The sequence below is a fragment of the Mesitornis unicolor genome, unplaced genomic scaffold (genome assembly GCF_000695765.1).
Source record: "Mesitornis unicolor isolate BGI_N332 unplaced genomic scaffold, ASM69576v1 scaffold28725, whole genome shotgun sequence".
Taxonomy (NCBI): domain Eukaryota; kingdom Metazoa; phylum Chordata; class Aves; order Mesitornithiformes; family Mesitornithidae; genus Mesitornis; species Mesitornis unicolor.
In genome coordinates this window covers 1-12,409 of record NW_010186625.1, presented here as the reverse complement: position 1 = coordinate 12,409, position 12,409 = coordinate 1, and the positions used below count along the sequence as shown (strand labels likewise).

General features: G+C 59.5%; 1 protein-coding gene across 1 annotated transcript in view; it reads left to right on the top strand.

The window, feature by feature from the left end:
• LOC104541207 (NEDD4-like E3 ubiquitin-protein ligase WWP2) overlaps nt 1–7,415 on the top strand; it is a gene marked incomplete at its 3' end in the record, with an annotated part of 11,931 nt that extends 4,516 nt beyond the window's left edge. The window contains 4 exon segments of the mRNA XM_010185204.1: nt 1,955–2,138; nt 2,451–2,588; nt 3,033–3,129; nt 7,286–7,415. Of these exon segments, the coding sequence (XP_010183506.1) occupies nt 1,955–2,138; nt 2,451–2,588; nt 3,033–3,129; nt 7,286–7,415 (549 nt within the window).
• Between the last annotated feature and the right edge of the window lie 4,994 nt (nt 7,416–12,409).

The window sequence follows — 12,409 nt, the reverse complement described above, 5'->3', positions numbered from 1 at the left end:
CTTTGAGACGGCGGGAGTGCTGCTCCCAGCCCCCCGCCGTAAATGGGAGCTCTGATGCCACGCGCGGGACGCTGGAAGTACCTGAACTGAGACCTTATTCAGGACCGAATCACCCCCCCGACCCCCTCCCAAAATAATAATAATCCCTCTGACACGCTGGCTGCCGGCGGGACACAGGCAGCCTTTGTGCTGCGCCGTTCAGGGGACCTTCTGTTGGTGCAGCAGCAATGTCCCTTTGTGCGTCCCGCGCGCTGGACGGGGACAGTGAATGGAAGGTTCTGCTGCTGTTTATTTTCTTTAGGAGAGCCGGAGGGGTGGGGAGGGGGAGAAGGAAGCCGCTGGGAGGTTCATGTTCACATCCTCCGCTTGGAGACACCTCAGTCTTTGCTGCCGCCCCCTCGCCCGGCCGCCTGCACAATGAGGGCTTGTGCAGCTCCGGCGAGGAGCGCTGGGGCGCTCACCGAGGGGATGGAGGGGACCCCCGGAGCGTGCAGGCGCGACTTCCACACGGCTTGGGGAAAACGCAGATTGGAAACAACAGGGTCTGGATTTGCTCTGCGTTTTTTGGCCGCGCTCAGTAGCATCTCCTGTCTCAGGCTCTTGAAATGCTCGGTGAGATGGGTTCCCCTTGGGAGCGCACCCAGAGCAGCTCCCTCAGGCTGATGGGCAGGACCGGGCTTGGCAGAGCCCCTTGGTTGATGATGCTGGGTAACGAGTGACGGAGCTGGGCTCCAACCCCGCTGCTGTGCCCTTGCCATGCCCTGCAAGAGGACCCCAGGCACACCCCCAGTCCACCTCCATGGCACTAAAAATGCTCTCATGAGGTCCACAAGCACAGCCCGTGCCTCTGTGCTTCACCCTGGGGCTGTGCAAGGGCTCAACTGGGAGCCATGGGTGCTGTTGGGATGCAGCCGCACACCCTAGGCCCTGTCAGCACATCCCACCCCAGAGCTGGAGGTGGGGCGAGGGGTCCATGGGGAGCACATTCCCATCCTCCTCCTCCTCTCGCTGGCAGGTACCGCACCCCGTCCCCGCGGCAGAGCGGGACAAAGCAGGTTGCTAAAAAATGGTGCTGTTGTGTCATGAGCAAGCTGCGTATAATTCAAATATTATTCGAACAAATGAGTCAGGAAGCGTCTGGGCCGCTGGCCCGGGTTGGCGCAGCCAAATTTTTCTGGCCCTCTGTGGTGGAGCTGGGTGTTTCGGTGCTGCCGGCTCTGGTAGGCAGTGCCGTGAGAGCCTGGCCTGGATGTGGGCACTGGGGGCTGCGTGGTGCTCCCATCACTGCGGGTTTGTGTGCACAGCTGGAGGGGCTGTCAGAGGCCTTCAGGCCTCAGTGCCTTGCTTCAGCCGTTCTGGTGGCTGCCCAGTGGGACCAGGGACACCCCTTGGTGCAGCAGGGAGCTGGAAGGGCGATGGGTGCCTGTCCTGGGGTGTAGGGAGGCAGAGCTGTGGCTGCCCTCGTGTGCTGGTGAAATGGGGCAGGCGCTGGTTTGTGAAGCAGCTCTGGGTGCCCCGGTGTGTGGCACCGTGTGGCCCGCTGGCTCCTGTCCCCGCAGCCCATCAGGGAGGACGGTGAGCGGTGTTCCCAGGGCCGTTACAGCAAGCAAAGCCCCGGTGCCCAGCCCCGGTGTCCGGCTGTGCCTGGAGCTGTAGCTGGCAGCGTCTCGCGAAGCTGCTGGAGCCAAACTAGGAGGGGAGCAGAGCTGGTGACTGCCTCCAGGAGCCTCCCAGCCCATACCACCGGCTCCAGAAGCTTCTGTGAAGGCTGTCTGATGCCTCAGCCGAGCATTTCTGTGCCTCTGGGGGCAGCCCTTAGTGCTGGTTGTGTTCAGAGAAACGGATCCAGGGGGATGAGGATGGAGGGAAGTGCCTGCGATTTTCCTTTGCAGCTTGCCTGGGTTTCCTAGATGGCACAAGGATATTCTGAGGGATGCTGCTTGCTCCTCTGCAGCAAGCCAGGCCTTCAGGCACCGCTGGACACGGAGCCATCACCTACTTCATGTCCCAGGACCTCCTGGTGGTCACCCTCGTGCAGGACCCTTCTTGCCCTGTGTATCGTGTCAAACTGGCCGAATCCCTTGGCTTCCTGACCAGGATCTCCCCTGCAGCCCCAGCTTCTGGGTCTGTGGGGCATGGTGGGGTCGGGCGGGGTTCGGCCGGGGGCAGCTTCACCCCTGTGGGGAGACCCCGCTTTGGGAACAATGGCTGCTGAGGGGGGGGGTCTTCCTCAGGGGCTGGTTTTGGAGGGGCTGCCCGGGTGTCCTGTGGTGATGCTGGTGATGCTCACTGGGACAACAGGCCCCGAGGTAGCGGGCACGGTGTCCTCTGGGGCGTGGGGAGGCCTGGAGGGGACCAGGATGCTGATGTCCCATCCCACGATGGGGCTGATGATGGAGCTGAGTGGTGACTGCGTGGTCTCTTTCTCCGTGTCCCCTGGTCCCCCGCAGTGGAGAACAGGCAGCTGACCCTGGACCTGCAGACGGAGAACAAAGGCAGCGTTGTCTCGGGCGGGGAGCTGACAATTTTCCTGGACGGGCCCGCTGTTGATCTGGGAAGTTTGCCTAATGGCAGCGCCGTGACGGAGGGTGAGTGCTGCCCGGCTTCGCGTGTGCACGGTGGCTCCGAGCACGAGGTGGGGACAGGAGCGGGGCTGCGGGCTCGGCCCTGGCACCCTGGAGCCAACATCCAGTGGCCAGCCGCCACCTCCTGTCCCTGGTAAGGCCCTGGGCTGGCCCATGGGCTCCCACGGGAGTGAGCGTCGACAGCCTCACGCCCCAACTCTGGCGTTTGCCTTCCCCAGCGCGGCGCTCAGAGCCGTGGGGTGCTGTGGGGATGGGCAATGCCATAGCACAGCAGTGGGAGAGGAGAGGACCTCAGTGTAAAGGCAGGGGGTCATCGTGTGCTGATGGGTCCGTCCTGTAACACGTGGGGCTGTGGTGCTTTTGGGTCTCCTTTTGGGAAGGAGAGAGGGCAGAACCAGGAGGTGCCTCAGGCATTATTCTTCACCTGCTTTTTCCTCATCCATTCAGGGTCGCAGGTGCCTGGACGGGACCCCAGCAGCACGGCTGCGACCACAGAGGGCAGACACCAGGCTCCCAGTACGAACTGCTTTGGGAGCAGACCGAGGTAAGGGCACCGTGCTGGTGGCTCCTGTCAGTCCGTTGCTGGGTGGTTCCTGGGCCGGGAGGCGGACCCCAGTCTCTCCTATAGCATTTGTTTCTCGAGGAACATCAGGTCTGCCATGGCCCAGATGGTTTCCAGCAGTTTTTCTGCTGGCAGCCGCAGGAATGGTCTGTTGGAGAGGTGTGGAGCAGACTGTGAGCAGGGAAACCAGCAAAGGGCTGGGCTGCAGGGCTCTGGACTGGGATTATGGGGACCCCAGCTCCTGCCTGAAGCGCAGGCACAGCGCCAGGCTGGGAAGCACCGTGCCCCTTTGGGGTGATGGCCACAGGGGGCCGTTCTGAAGGTGCAGGGAAAGCAGGAGAAGCAGAGCTGCAGGGAAATAGCAGCTGCTTCCAAGGGAAATGAGATGCTCGGGCACCCAGCCATCCTCTGCCTGGCGCAGAGCCCTTCCTTGCCTTCTCGCTGGGCCAGAGTGGCTCAGCGCTGCTCCTTTTGGAGCTGTGGTTATTGAGAGACGTGTCACGCTGTCGACATGGAGTTGAATTTAACACCTATTTATATTTCCAGAGCGTGGCAGTGGCCCAGCAGCCTATACAGATGTTCTGGTGAGGAGTGTGCCTGTAGTGAGGGCGCCTGCAGCCTGTCCCGTCCTAGGCTTAGGAGTGTTCCCACCACCAAACCCCACTGCTTTTCTGCTCCTCCTTCATCTGCTGGGCACTAACAGGAGATGAGCGAAGGGGAGAAAGGTTTCAGATCTAAAAAGTAACCCTGTCCTTCCAGATCTCCCACCTGAGAAGGGAGTGGGATGGGATATTGGGAGCAGGTTGCTGAGCACAGTTTGTGCCCTTTTGTGGCTGCTTCTCTGGATTTGGGCTGTCTGGGTGTTAAAGCTTTCTAAAGGATGGGAGAGCCTCAGTGTCCTGAGGGGAGCTGGGCTTTGCAGCCACTTAGCAGCTATGGGTAGGTGCTAGAAAGCCTGCAAGGAAAGGTGTGGTTTGGGAGGCTCAGCAGGTGACCAGCACTGCTTATTGCTGGTTCCCGATGGCTCTCCAGTAGCTTCTGCTTCTACTGGTGTCTTCACCTGTGGGATGAGCATGGTGAGGTGTGGCCAGTCCCCATGCAGGGGACCTTTAGAGACCTTCCAAGTGTGCTTGAAATCATTTACAATTCCTCCTAGACCCACCCAAATTTAGGGTTGTTCTGGACCCAGCTCCACAGTTCGGTGCAGTGCTGCTCCGTGGGCATTGCCGTACGTACCCGCCACGGGAGCGTGCGGGTCCCTCACGCTTGGGAACGCTGTTTGATGTTTGCTCTGTTTGTGTGCAGAGCCGTGTTTGTTTTCATGGGCTCGGTGATGGATGCTGGCAAACTCGCTGGATGGAAAGAAAAGGGTCATTCTTCGCTCCTCGGCTATTTCTACACCGTCCCCTCGGGGGAAACTGCTTGGTCAGGGCTTCTCTTTCTTCTCCTGGACAAATGTCATCTTGGGATTTGCTGCTAGTCTTGGTGGCGGGGTGTGAAATTCCACAGCCTCTGCACAGAGAAAACAGAGCCCAGAGGTCCCCGGCTGAGAGCAGTGGGTGCCCAGAGTGTTGCCCCATCACCGTTTGTCTTGGGGTGGCCGAAGGGGCCTCTTGTGACAGCCGGGAACCCAGGAGCCTGTGAAGACTGGGGCTGGTGACCCACGATGGCTGCTGCGAGCTGAGCATGGCCGTGAGAAACTGCTGTCACTGTCACGAGCTGCAAAATTAAGTGATGTGCTTCGTATGACGTCTAAAAGTCACTGCTCGGGTAGTGACAGCCATGAGCATCCCTGGACGTGGGCAGGAGGCTCTGCTCCGGGCCACTCAGATGAAGTATTTCCCTTGCTCCACAAAGCCCCACGTGTGGCTGCGGGATGTCCCCTGATGTGACACAGCAGCAAGAGGCCAGGGGAGCTGCCATCGCCAACCGCAGCCCTGGCTCGGGCAGGGGAACAGGGGCTACTTAGGGCTGTGAGGTGGGGGTCAGGTCACAGGAATAAAACGGGTTGGGCATTTTGGAGCCAGGCGCCACAGCTGCTGGCTCTGTGTCTTGCTGCCATGGGGTGAGTGGGTGCTGGTCCTGCCCAAATCCAGAGAGCAAGACGCCGGCTCTGCTCCCATCTGCAGGGGGAGGGCTGGGTGCAGGGGCCTGTGGCAGCCTCCTCCCCCATCACAGGGGCAGGAGGAATTTCTCAGCTCTGTGTTTTTGGGAGCTGAGCCCCCCAGCCCCTTTTTTTGGGAGCTGAGCCCCCAGCCCCTGCTCCCCACGCGGCACTGGGGCTCTCCCAGTTGTGTTTCCCAGTTTGGTGCTGTTTCCCAGCTGTGTGCTCTGCCCTCTTCCAGCCACAGTTTGGATCTGGTGTGGAGCAAGACCCAGACCGGTGCTGCCACCTCCACTGGTGTCACTGCCAGGACCTTCTGGCCACCACAGCGAGACCAGGCGGCTGGTGCCTATTCCTGGCTTTCATGCCCAGGGCCCACGCCAGCCTCTGTGGCGCAGGGGGCTCAGCCTTGGCAGGAGAAAGGGGACTTGAAATGTTGATGTCACCCTGGGCTGACAGTGCCTTCCTTTTCAGCATCATTTGCTCCCTCTGCCTCTGGCCCAGGGCAGAGCCTGCAGTAGGGCAGGGCCCAAGGTCTGCAGTGGATGGGGGACAGCGGGGTCTCTCCATCCTCCCCAGGGGTGGGCTGTCCTCCATGCACCCCGCTCCATCCCACTAGCATGGCCGTGAGAGGCTGTTCCCATCCATGCTCTGCTTTGTTTTCTCCCTGCTCCTATTTTAAGAGTTTGTTCCCAGCCCCGCCGCTCTCACGTGGCCTCGCTGGGTTTGTTTCCACGCGTCTATTAAAAGACAATGCCCAGATGGGAGCACTCGTAGGAGGGCTGGGCTGGCTAATTCAGGCCTGGTAACTCTGTGCGGCCGGCTGGCAGCCTGGAGACATCCTGTTTTGGTTTCTAAAAACTCCGCGGGCAGCGCTTAGCTCATCTGTGCTGAGAAGGGCAGGGACCAGATCCATCCCCTGCCTCGGACCGGCTGCTGCTGCCAATGGTGCCAAGGCTCTGGGGGCTGTGGGGGGTCCTGGCCAACTTTTGGGGGGCGTGTGGTACCAGTGTGGCCCATGGATGGGCAGTGAGGGGCAACCTCTACCTCCTAACCCAGGGAAGCTGCTGCTCCAGGCCCCCAGGGGCTGGTGGCCAAAGCAAACCCTGAGCTCGTAGCCATGTCTTGGGGGTCTCTGGGGTGTGTTTTACTATCTGAGGGGTGCCTGGAGGAGCCCTGCTATGGGTCTGCCCTCCTGGAAAGGCCCATGGCTGATGGAGGCAGCCTCAGAAGCTCCTGCTCGTGTGCTGCTCTTATCTGCTCTATTTCCATCTGCTGTGTTCCTGTGTCTCCTCCCCATCCCAGCCCCGCTCTTGGGGATGTTTCCAGGCTTTGGAGCAGGGGGGAGGACCCGAGGGCCGCTGGAATTGGTGAGGGTGGCACAGCCAACACTGCACCCCATCGCTGCCAAGCTGCCGTCCCCTCCCAGCTCCGGCCCCGAGGCGTGGGGACACTTTGCGGGTTTTGCCCTTTTAAGGGGAGAAGTTGGCTGGGACAAACCGACTTCCTAATCCCTGCGGTCCTTGCCCTGCTGTCCCCTCCCCTGGCAGTCATGACCAGGTTTCTCTTAGTCCAGGGGAAAACTCAGCCTTTTCTGGGATGCTCAGAGGCCCCGGGTGCTTGGAGGGGGGCAGTTTGCTTTGGGGGTGCTGCAGGCACTCTGAGATTGGGGTGCCCTGTCCATGGCAGCCTGCATGGCCAGAGCTGCCACCCAGCGAAGGGGACACAGTGTCAAGGGAGCTCCACAAAGAGGAGACCCCCCAGAGTGCGCCCAGCCACATCTGAGCTGGTTTAACCTATGCCGTGATTTAAGCTCCCGTGTTTCCTGACTGCTTGTTCCCCTCTTTGCAGGGGCTGTCCCAGCACCAGGGAGCGTTTGCCCCTTCCTCCCTTGCTTTTGTGTGTGCTGAGGGTTCCCAGTGATGCTGATGTGGTGCTGTGGTGCGGGCAAGACCCAGGCAAAGAAAGGCACAGGAGTGGGTTTTTCTCCAGGACTGGTGACACATCTCCCCTCTGTGTTTCGTTCCCTTGCAGGACGCACCGCCATGCGGCCGCGGTGGCCAGGCAAAGCCCAGGGAGCGGAGAGCAAAGTCCCGGCACCAGGAGCCGGCACCGGAGGTCACGCATCGCGGCGACATGGCCAACGGCACGGCCAGCGGCACAGGTGAGCCGGGGATGGGGGGGCACAGAGCTCGGGGCTGCGTTTTGTATGGGGGAAAAAATGGATTTCAGCTAAAATCGAACATCTTGTAGCGCCTGGGAATTTCCTCCCTGTGAAGGGGTTGGTTTGTGTTGATTTTTACTTTGGATAAGCAGAGCACTGTGGTAGGATTGGTTCTGCTTGCTGTGAATCCTTTCTGTGGCTCCTCTCTGGAGTCCCCCTGACCAAAAACCACTGCTCCAGGTTTGTAAAGGGACCCTGGGACAGCAGCGTCACCGGTGTCACAGCAAGGGGACAGTTATCATGGCTCAGTGGCTTTTTTAGGGCTGGGGGGCCTGTTATCATGGCTCAGTGTCTTCTTCAGGGCTGGGAGCCTTGAGCAGAATTTGCCCAGCAGTCTTCAGGGACAATGTGAGCTCTGCCCATGGAAATGGGGGGCAGCAGCTCCTATGGAGCACCAGAGGAGGCACAAACCCCCTCAAAAGGGGCTGATCCTGCACCAAAGGGTGTTTCTGGAAGGGTTTCTCCTGCCCTTTCTTGGCTTTGTCCACAAAGCCATAAATACCTCGTGGAGCAGGTCTGGGACCTGCTGAGTGCCTGATGGTGAAGCTACAGGGCAGCATCTCCCACTCCCCTGCGCTGCTTTTGCAGACATCGCCGTCCTCTCTTCTGCTTTTATCGGAGACCTGGAAGGAGCAGCAGAGTGCTCTGTTTTGGGTAGAATGAAATGTGCTGTTCAACCCAAAAAGAAGAATTATTTTTTTATTTTTTTCCCCATTTCATTGTCAAAACCTGGAGCAATGTGGTTTCTGTTTTGCCAAAACCCATTTTGGGAGGGAGGTGGGGGAGTGAAACGCTGCCTTTCAGCTGTGGCTCCCAGTCCCAGACTGGGGCTGTACCAGGGATGAGTGCTGGGCTGTGTCCCCAGTGGCCACGCACCCTTTTTTTAGCCCCCCCTCCCCGGTGCCCCCCATTGGCCAGCCACCCCTTCCCAGTGTCTCCCAGTGGCCAGCCACCCCTTCCCAGTGTCCCCCAGTGCCCAGCCACCCCTTCCCAGTGTGCCCTGTGCACAGCCCGAGGTTTTATTCCCGTGAGTACAACTTGGCTCTGTGGCTTTGGTTTGTTTAAAGCACATTTTATTGGCCAGGCCCCAGCCTCCCCCGTGGCTTTATGGCCGTGCCGTCCTCCTGGCTGTTTACCCCTCACCTCTCTCTGTCATCGATGATTTTACCCTTTACAAGGGGAGAGGAGCGTTTTGGGTTGCTGGGAGCGGGACTGGACACCCTCTCCTGTGCTCTGTGGAGTGCCTCTACAAACCATCCCCTTCCTGCTCAGTTTAGTGCATTTGGGTGACGTTATTGTGGTTTTTTGAGCTGTTGCAAGATCGTCCCCATTGCATTTGTCACTCGCAGCTGTAATTTCACCCAGCAATAAAAGGAGGTTGTTTCATGGCGAGTTTTCTCCGCAACCGCCTTGTTTAGCCCTAGCCCTGTTCCCCCTGCACCCCTTCCTTATCAGGTGAACTTTGGATCAGCTTTTCCCCTACTCAGGCCAGGACCGAGATCAAACAGATCCCAGCGCGGTTACCCAGGTCACTCCTTGGGTTCCCTGTGAAGATGGGCACGACGTGGCTGAAGCTTTTCAAATCGCAGTCAGCTGCAAAGCAGAAGTGTCCCCATGGTCTGTGCCTCTGCAGAGCATCTGTGGTGCTTCAGCCTCCCGTTTGCGGGGGGAGATGTCAGGGATTTCCTACACTACTGCGAAATCCTTGGGCTTGTGGATGCAGATCCCTCCCTTCCCCTCTTCTCCATTTCTCAGCCCTAACTCGTGGAGCTCTGTCTGCATCCCCTGCTTCTCTGTTACTTGTTGCTGGTTTGTTTTTAATGCTTTGCCGCTGAAGCCAGGATGTCTTGTAGCGAACGTTATCCTCTGCTGGCCTGCCAAGTCGCGGGGTTTTTTGGCTATCTAATAAATAATTCATCCAAAAAAATTCCCCTTCATTTTTTTTTCGGTCGGCATTTTCCTCATCAGTTTTCTTTGTAATTTTCCTTCGCTCTTCTCCTTCCCTTTTCCAAAGTTCAGTGGACCCCAGCAGTGTTTAGCCCTTACCAGTGCAGCTGCCGGGGGGGACGTGCTGTGCCGGCCGTTCCTGAGCTCCTGCTCGTTGCCCAAATTCCCATCAGCCACACAGCGCGTTTGCAAGCAGCAGATAAAATACTGAGTGCAAATGGAAAGTACCTTCTGCTTTTCTCTTGGGATGGGGGCAGTGGTTCCCAGAGGGGTCTGGCTGATGGGTGAAGGAGGTGCTGCCTTTGCTGCGGGCTGGGAGCACCGTGAGTCTTGTATTTGGGTGGTGCCACCTTCCAGGGCTGCATGGGCGCTGTGGATCAGCCCATTGCCCTGTTTGGGTGCTGACATCTTTGCTCTCTGCTTTTCCAGTGAATGGCGATGCAGCGGGTGCTGCGGACACTGAAGAGGCAGCAGGAGCGACCGGACCGGCCCCGACGGCATCAAGTGTGGCCGATGGCTCTGCTGCTCCTGCCCTGCCCAGTGCTGGGGAGGCAGAGGAGGCTGCCTCCGGCTCCAGCGCCCCCTCGGCACGGGCAGTGGTCCCAGCCCTGGATGCTCTGCCCCCCGGGTAAGCTCTGCCTCCTGTGTGAGACTCACCTTCCCCTGACAGGGCCAGCACGATGGGGCAGGAGAGGGGCACGGGCAAACTGGGGCACTGCTGTGTGTGGGAAGAGGAGGAGGTTTGAGTAAAGGGGCTGTGCTGCACCGGGAGTTGGTGACAATGATGGTGTCGGGGTCCCTGCCCCAGCTGAGCCGTCTGGCTGGGGCTTGGCCATTGTGGGTCCCACTGTGGGCTGGGGTCCAATCTGTGAGCGCTGTGCATCTCTGGGGCAAGAAACCCAGAGGAATCGCGTCCCTGGGGCAAGAAACCCAGAGGAATGGCACCTCTGCAGCAAGCAGCCTCTGAGCGTGCGTGTGCAGGGGAACAGCAGAGCTCTCTGCTCTCCTGGGGCCACTGGAGGGATCAGTCAGAGGAAAGCACATTGGAGAGCGAGTGTGGATTTCCAGGGAGCTCCTGCTGAGCAGGAGGGCACGAACATGGCCTGCAGAGACACTGACACTGCTGGGGTGAGGTGGGCAGGACCCTCACGTGTGCCCCTTCGGATGCTCCACATCCTCCTCTTCCTCTGGTGGTGGGGAAGGGGCTGGGGGAGAGCCAGGACTGGCTCTCAATGGGGGTGGTGGCAGGCTCTGGGCTCAGCCCCCCTCCACACTGCAGCTGGGTCGTTCTCCCCTTGTGTTTCAGACACCTTTAATTCGGGACTGAAAAGGCAAAGCAGCAAGAGCGGGGGGTTGAGAACGGTTTGTGTTTGGTATGAAGGGAGCTGTTTATTTGGCTTTGGCTGAGGCGATGCCTGGAAGGTCAGGGCCTCGCTGGTGTGTCAGTCACAGGTAATTAGGGTTAACGGCTCAGTGTGCCTTTATGCCGAGTGTGTGAGGGTTTCTGTTCTCTGGCCTGGGCGCTTCCTGTTTCCAGGCAGCTGGAAAAGTCCAGTGCTCTGAAAAAGGTCTTTATTCCAGCCGGAGCGTGTGCCCCTTCCTGCTCCCACCAGGTAGACTCAAGGGCTCCTTTCCCCACCTCTGCCTGGCCCCAGGCTGTTGTTCCTCTCCCGGGGTGGAGCGGAGCCCGTGGGTGTCTCACCGTTGGGGTTTCCGGAGGTTTGGGAGGTTGCAAGCGCTGCTTTCTAAGACACCATTTACCTGGTCTGGCTGGGTGGCCCTGTCCTCCCCATCCCCATCTCCCTGCGGTGCTCACACACCAGAACATCGCATGTTGGAGCAGGGAGGAGGATAAAATGCTTGGGATTTGGGAAGTGGCTGGAGAAGGGCAGGTAGATGTCCTCCTTGTGAAATTTGGGTCTCTGCAGACACCTTTGATTAGCACCTCATGTGTCCGTCTCTCCCTGTCCTGGCCATAGGATCCATGGGGGATTTCTTGGGGTGCAGTCATGGTGGGCTGGCTTGGGTTGCAGTTGATCTTCTTGGCCCTGTCAGACCGAGCACCAAGGTCTTGCCAGGTGAAGGAGAGTGGATAATTGAGCCCACTGAGGTCTCCATGGTGTGAGCCCTGCCCTGAGGCTGCCAGACCAGGTTCTGGGGTAACAAACAGGGATTTGCACAAAAACAGGGATTGCTCAAAACACCACGGTGCTGGGGTGGTGTAAGTGAGGATCTCTCGAGGCCTGATCTATGGCAGCTGATTTTTAGCCAGCTCAGAGCACCAGGGTGTTGCTCTCCCTGGTGGTTTGGGGCCCAGCTGGGGAGGTGGGCATGTGGTTGGTTGGGCTGGGGTGTCTCGGGCAGAGGGGCTGCAGACAAAACCAGGCCACTTCAGCTCCAGCAGCAGCGGTGCAGGACAGCCCCTTGCTGGCCCTGCTCCCATGGGGATGGCTGTGCAGGGTGCTGTGGAGCTGTCCCACTGTTTGCTCCAGCGCTGAAGAGCCGAAAAGCCATCATGTCCCATTTTCTGCCTGAGCCCTGCCTCCTTCCAGTGTCTCCTTTCAGCCATGGGAGCATGGAGAGCCCTTGCCCTTGGCTTCCCGAGGGGTGGCAGCTTTTCCTCGCTGCCGGCCCGGGCTGCGCGCAGACAGAGCCGAGAGTGGCTGGGTTCATGTGGGGATGCAGAGCTATTTATTCTGCTCCCATAGCTGCCTCCCAACATCTGCAGCAGATGTGGCGGGCTCAAAGGCATCTCTCACACAACCAGGAGTCTGTTCTAGGGGCTGGAGGGTGCTGGAAGGTGTTGGGGATAAGCCCAACCCCAGCGGTGCCCAGAGGCTCCCTCACATCCTCCTGGCTCGCACAGAGCGTGTTTCCTCGCGGTGCCGGGAGCGCGCGTGGCACAGCAGCGCTCGAGGCCTTGGGGTCCCGGCTCTCGCATAGGGGGGACCCTACGCAAAAGCGAGGAAGGCACGAGAGCCGCTGGC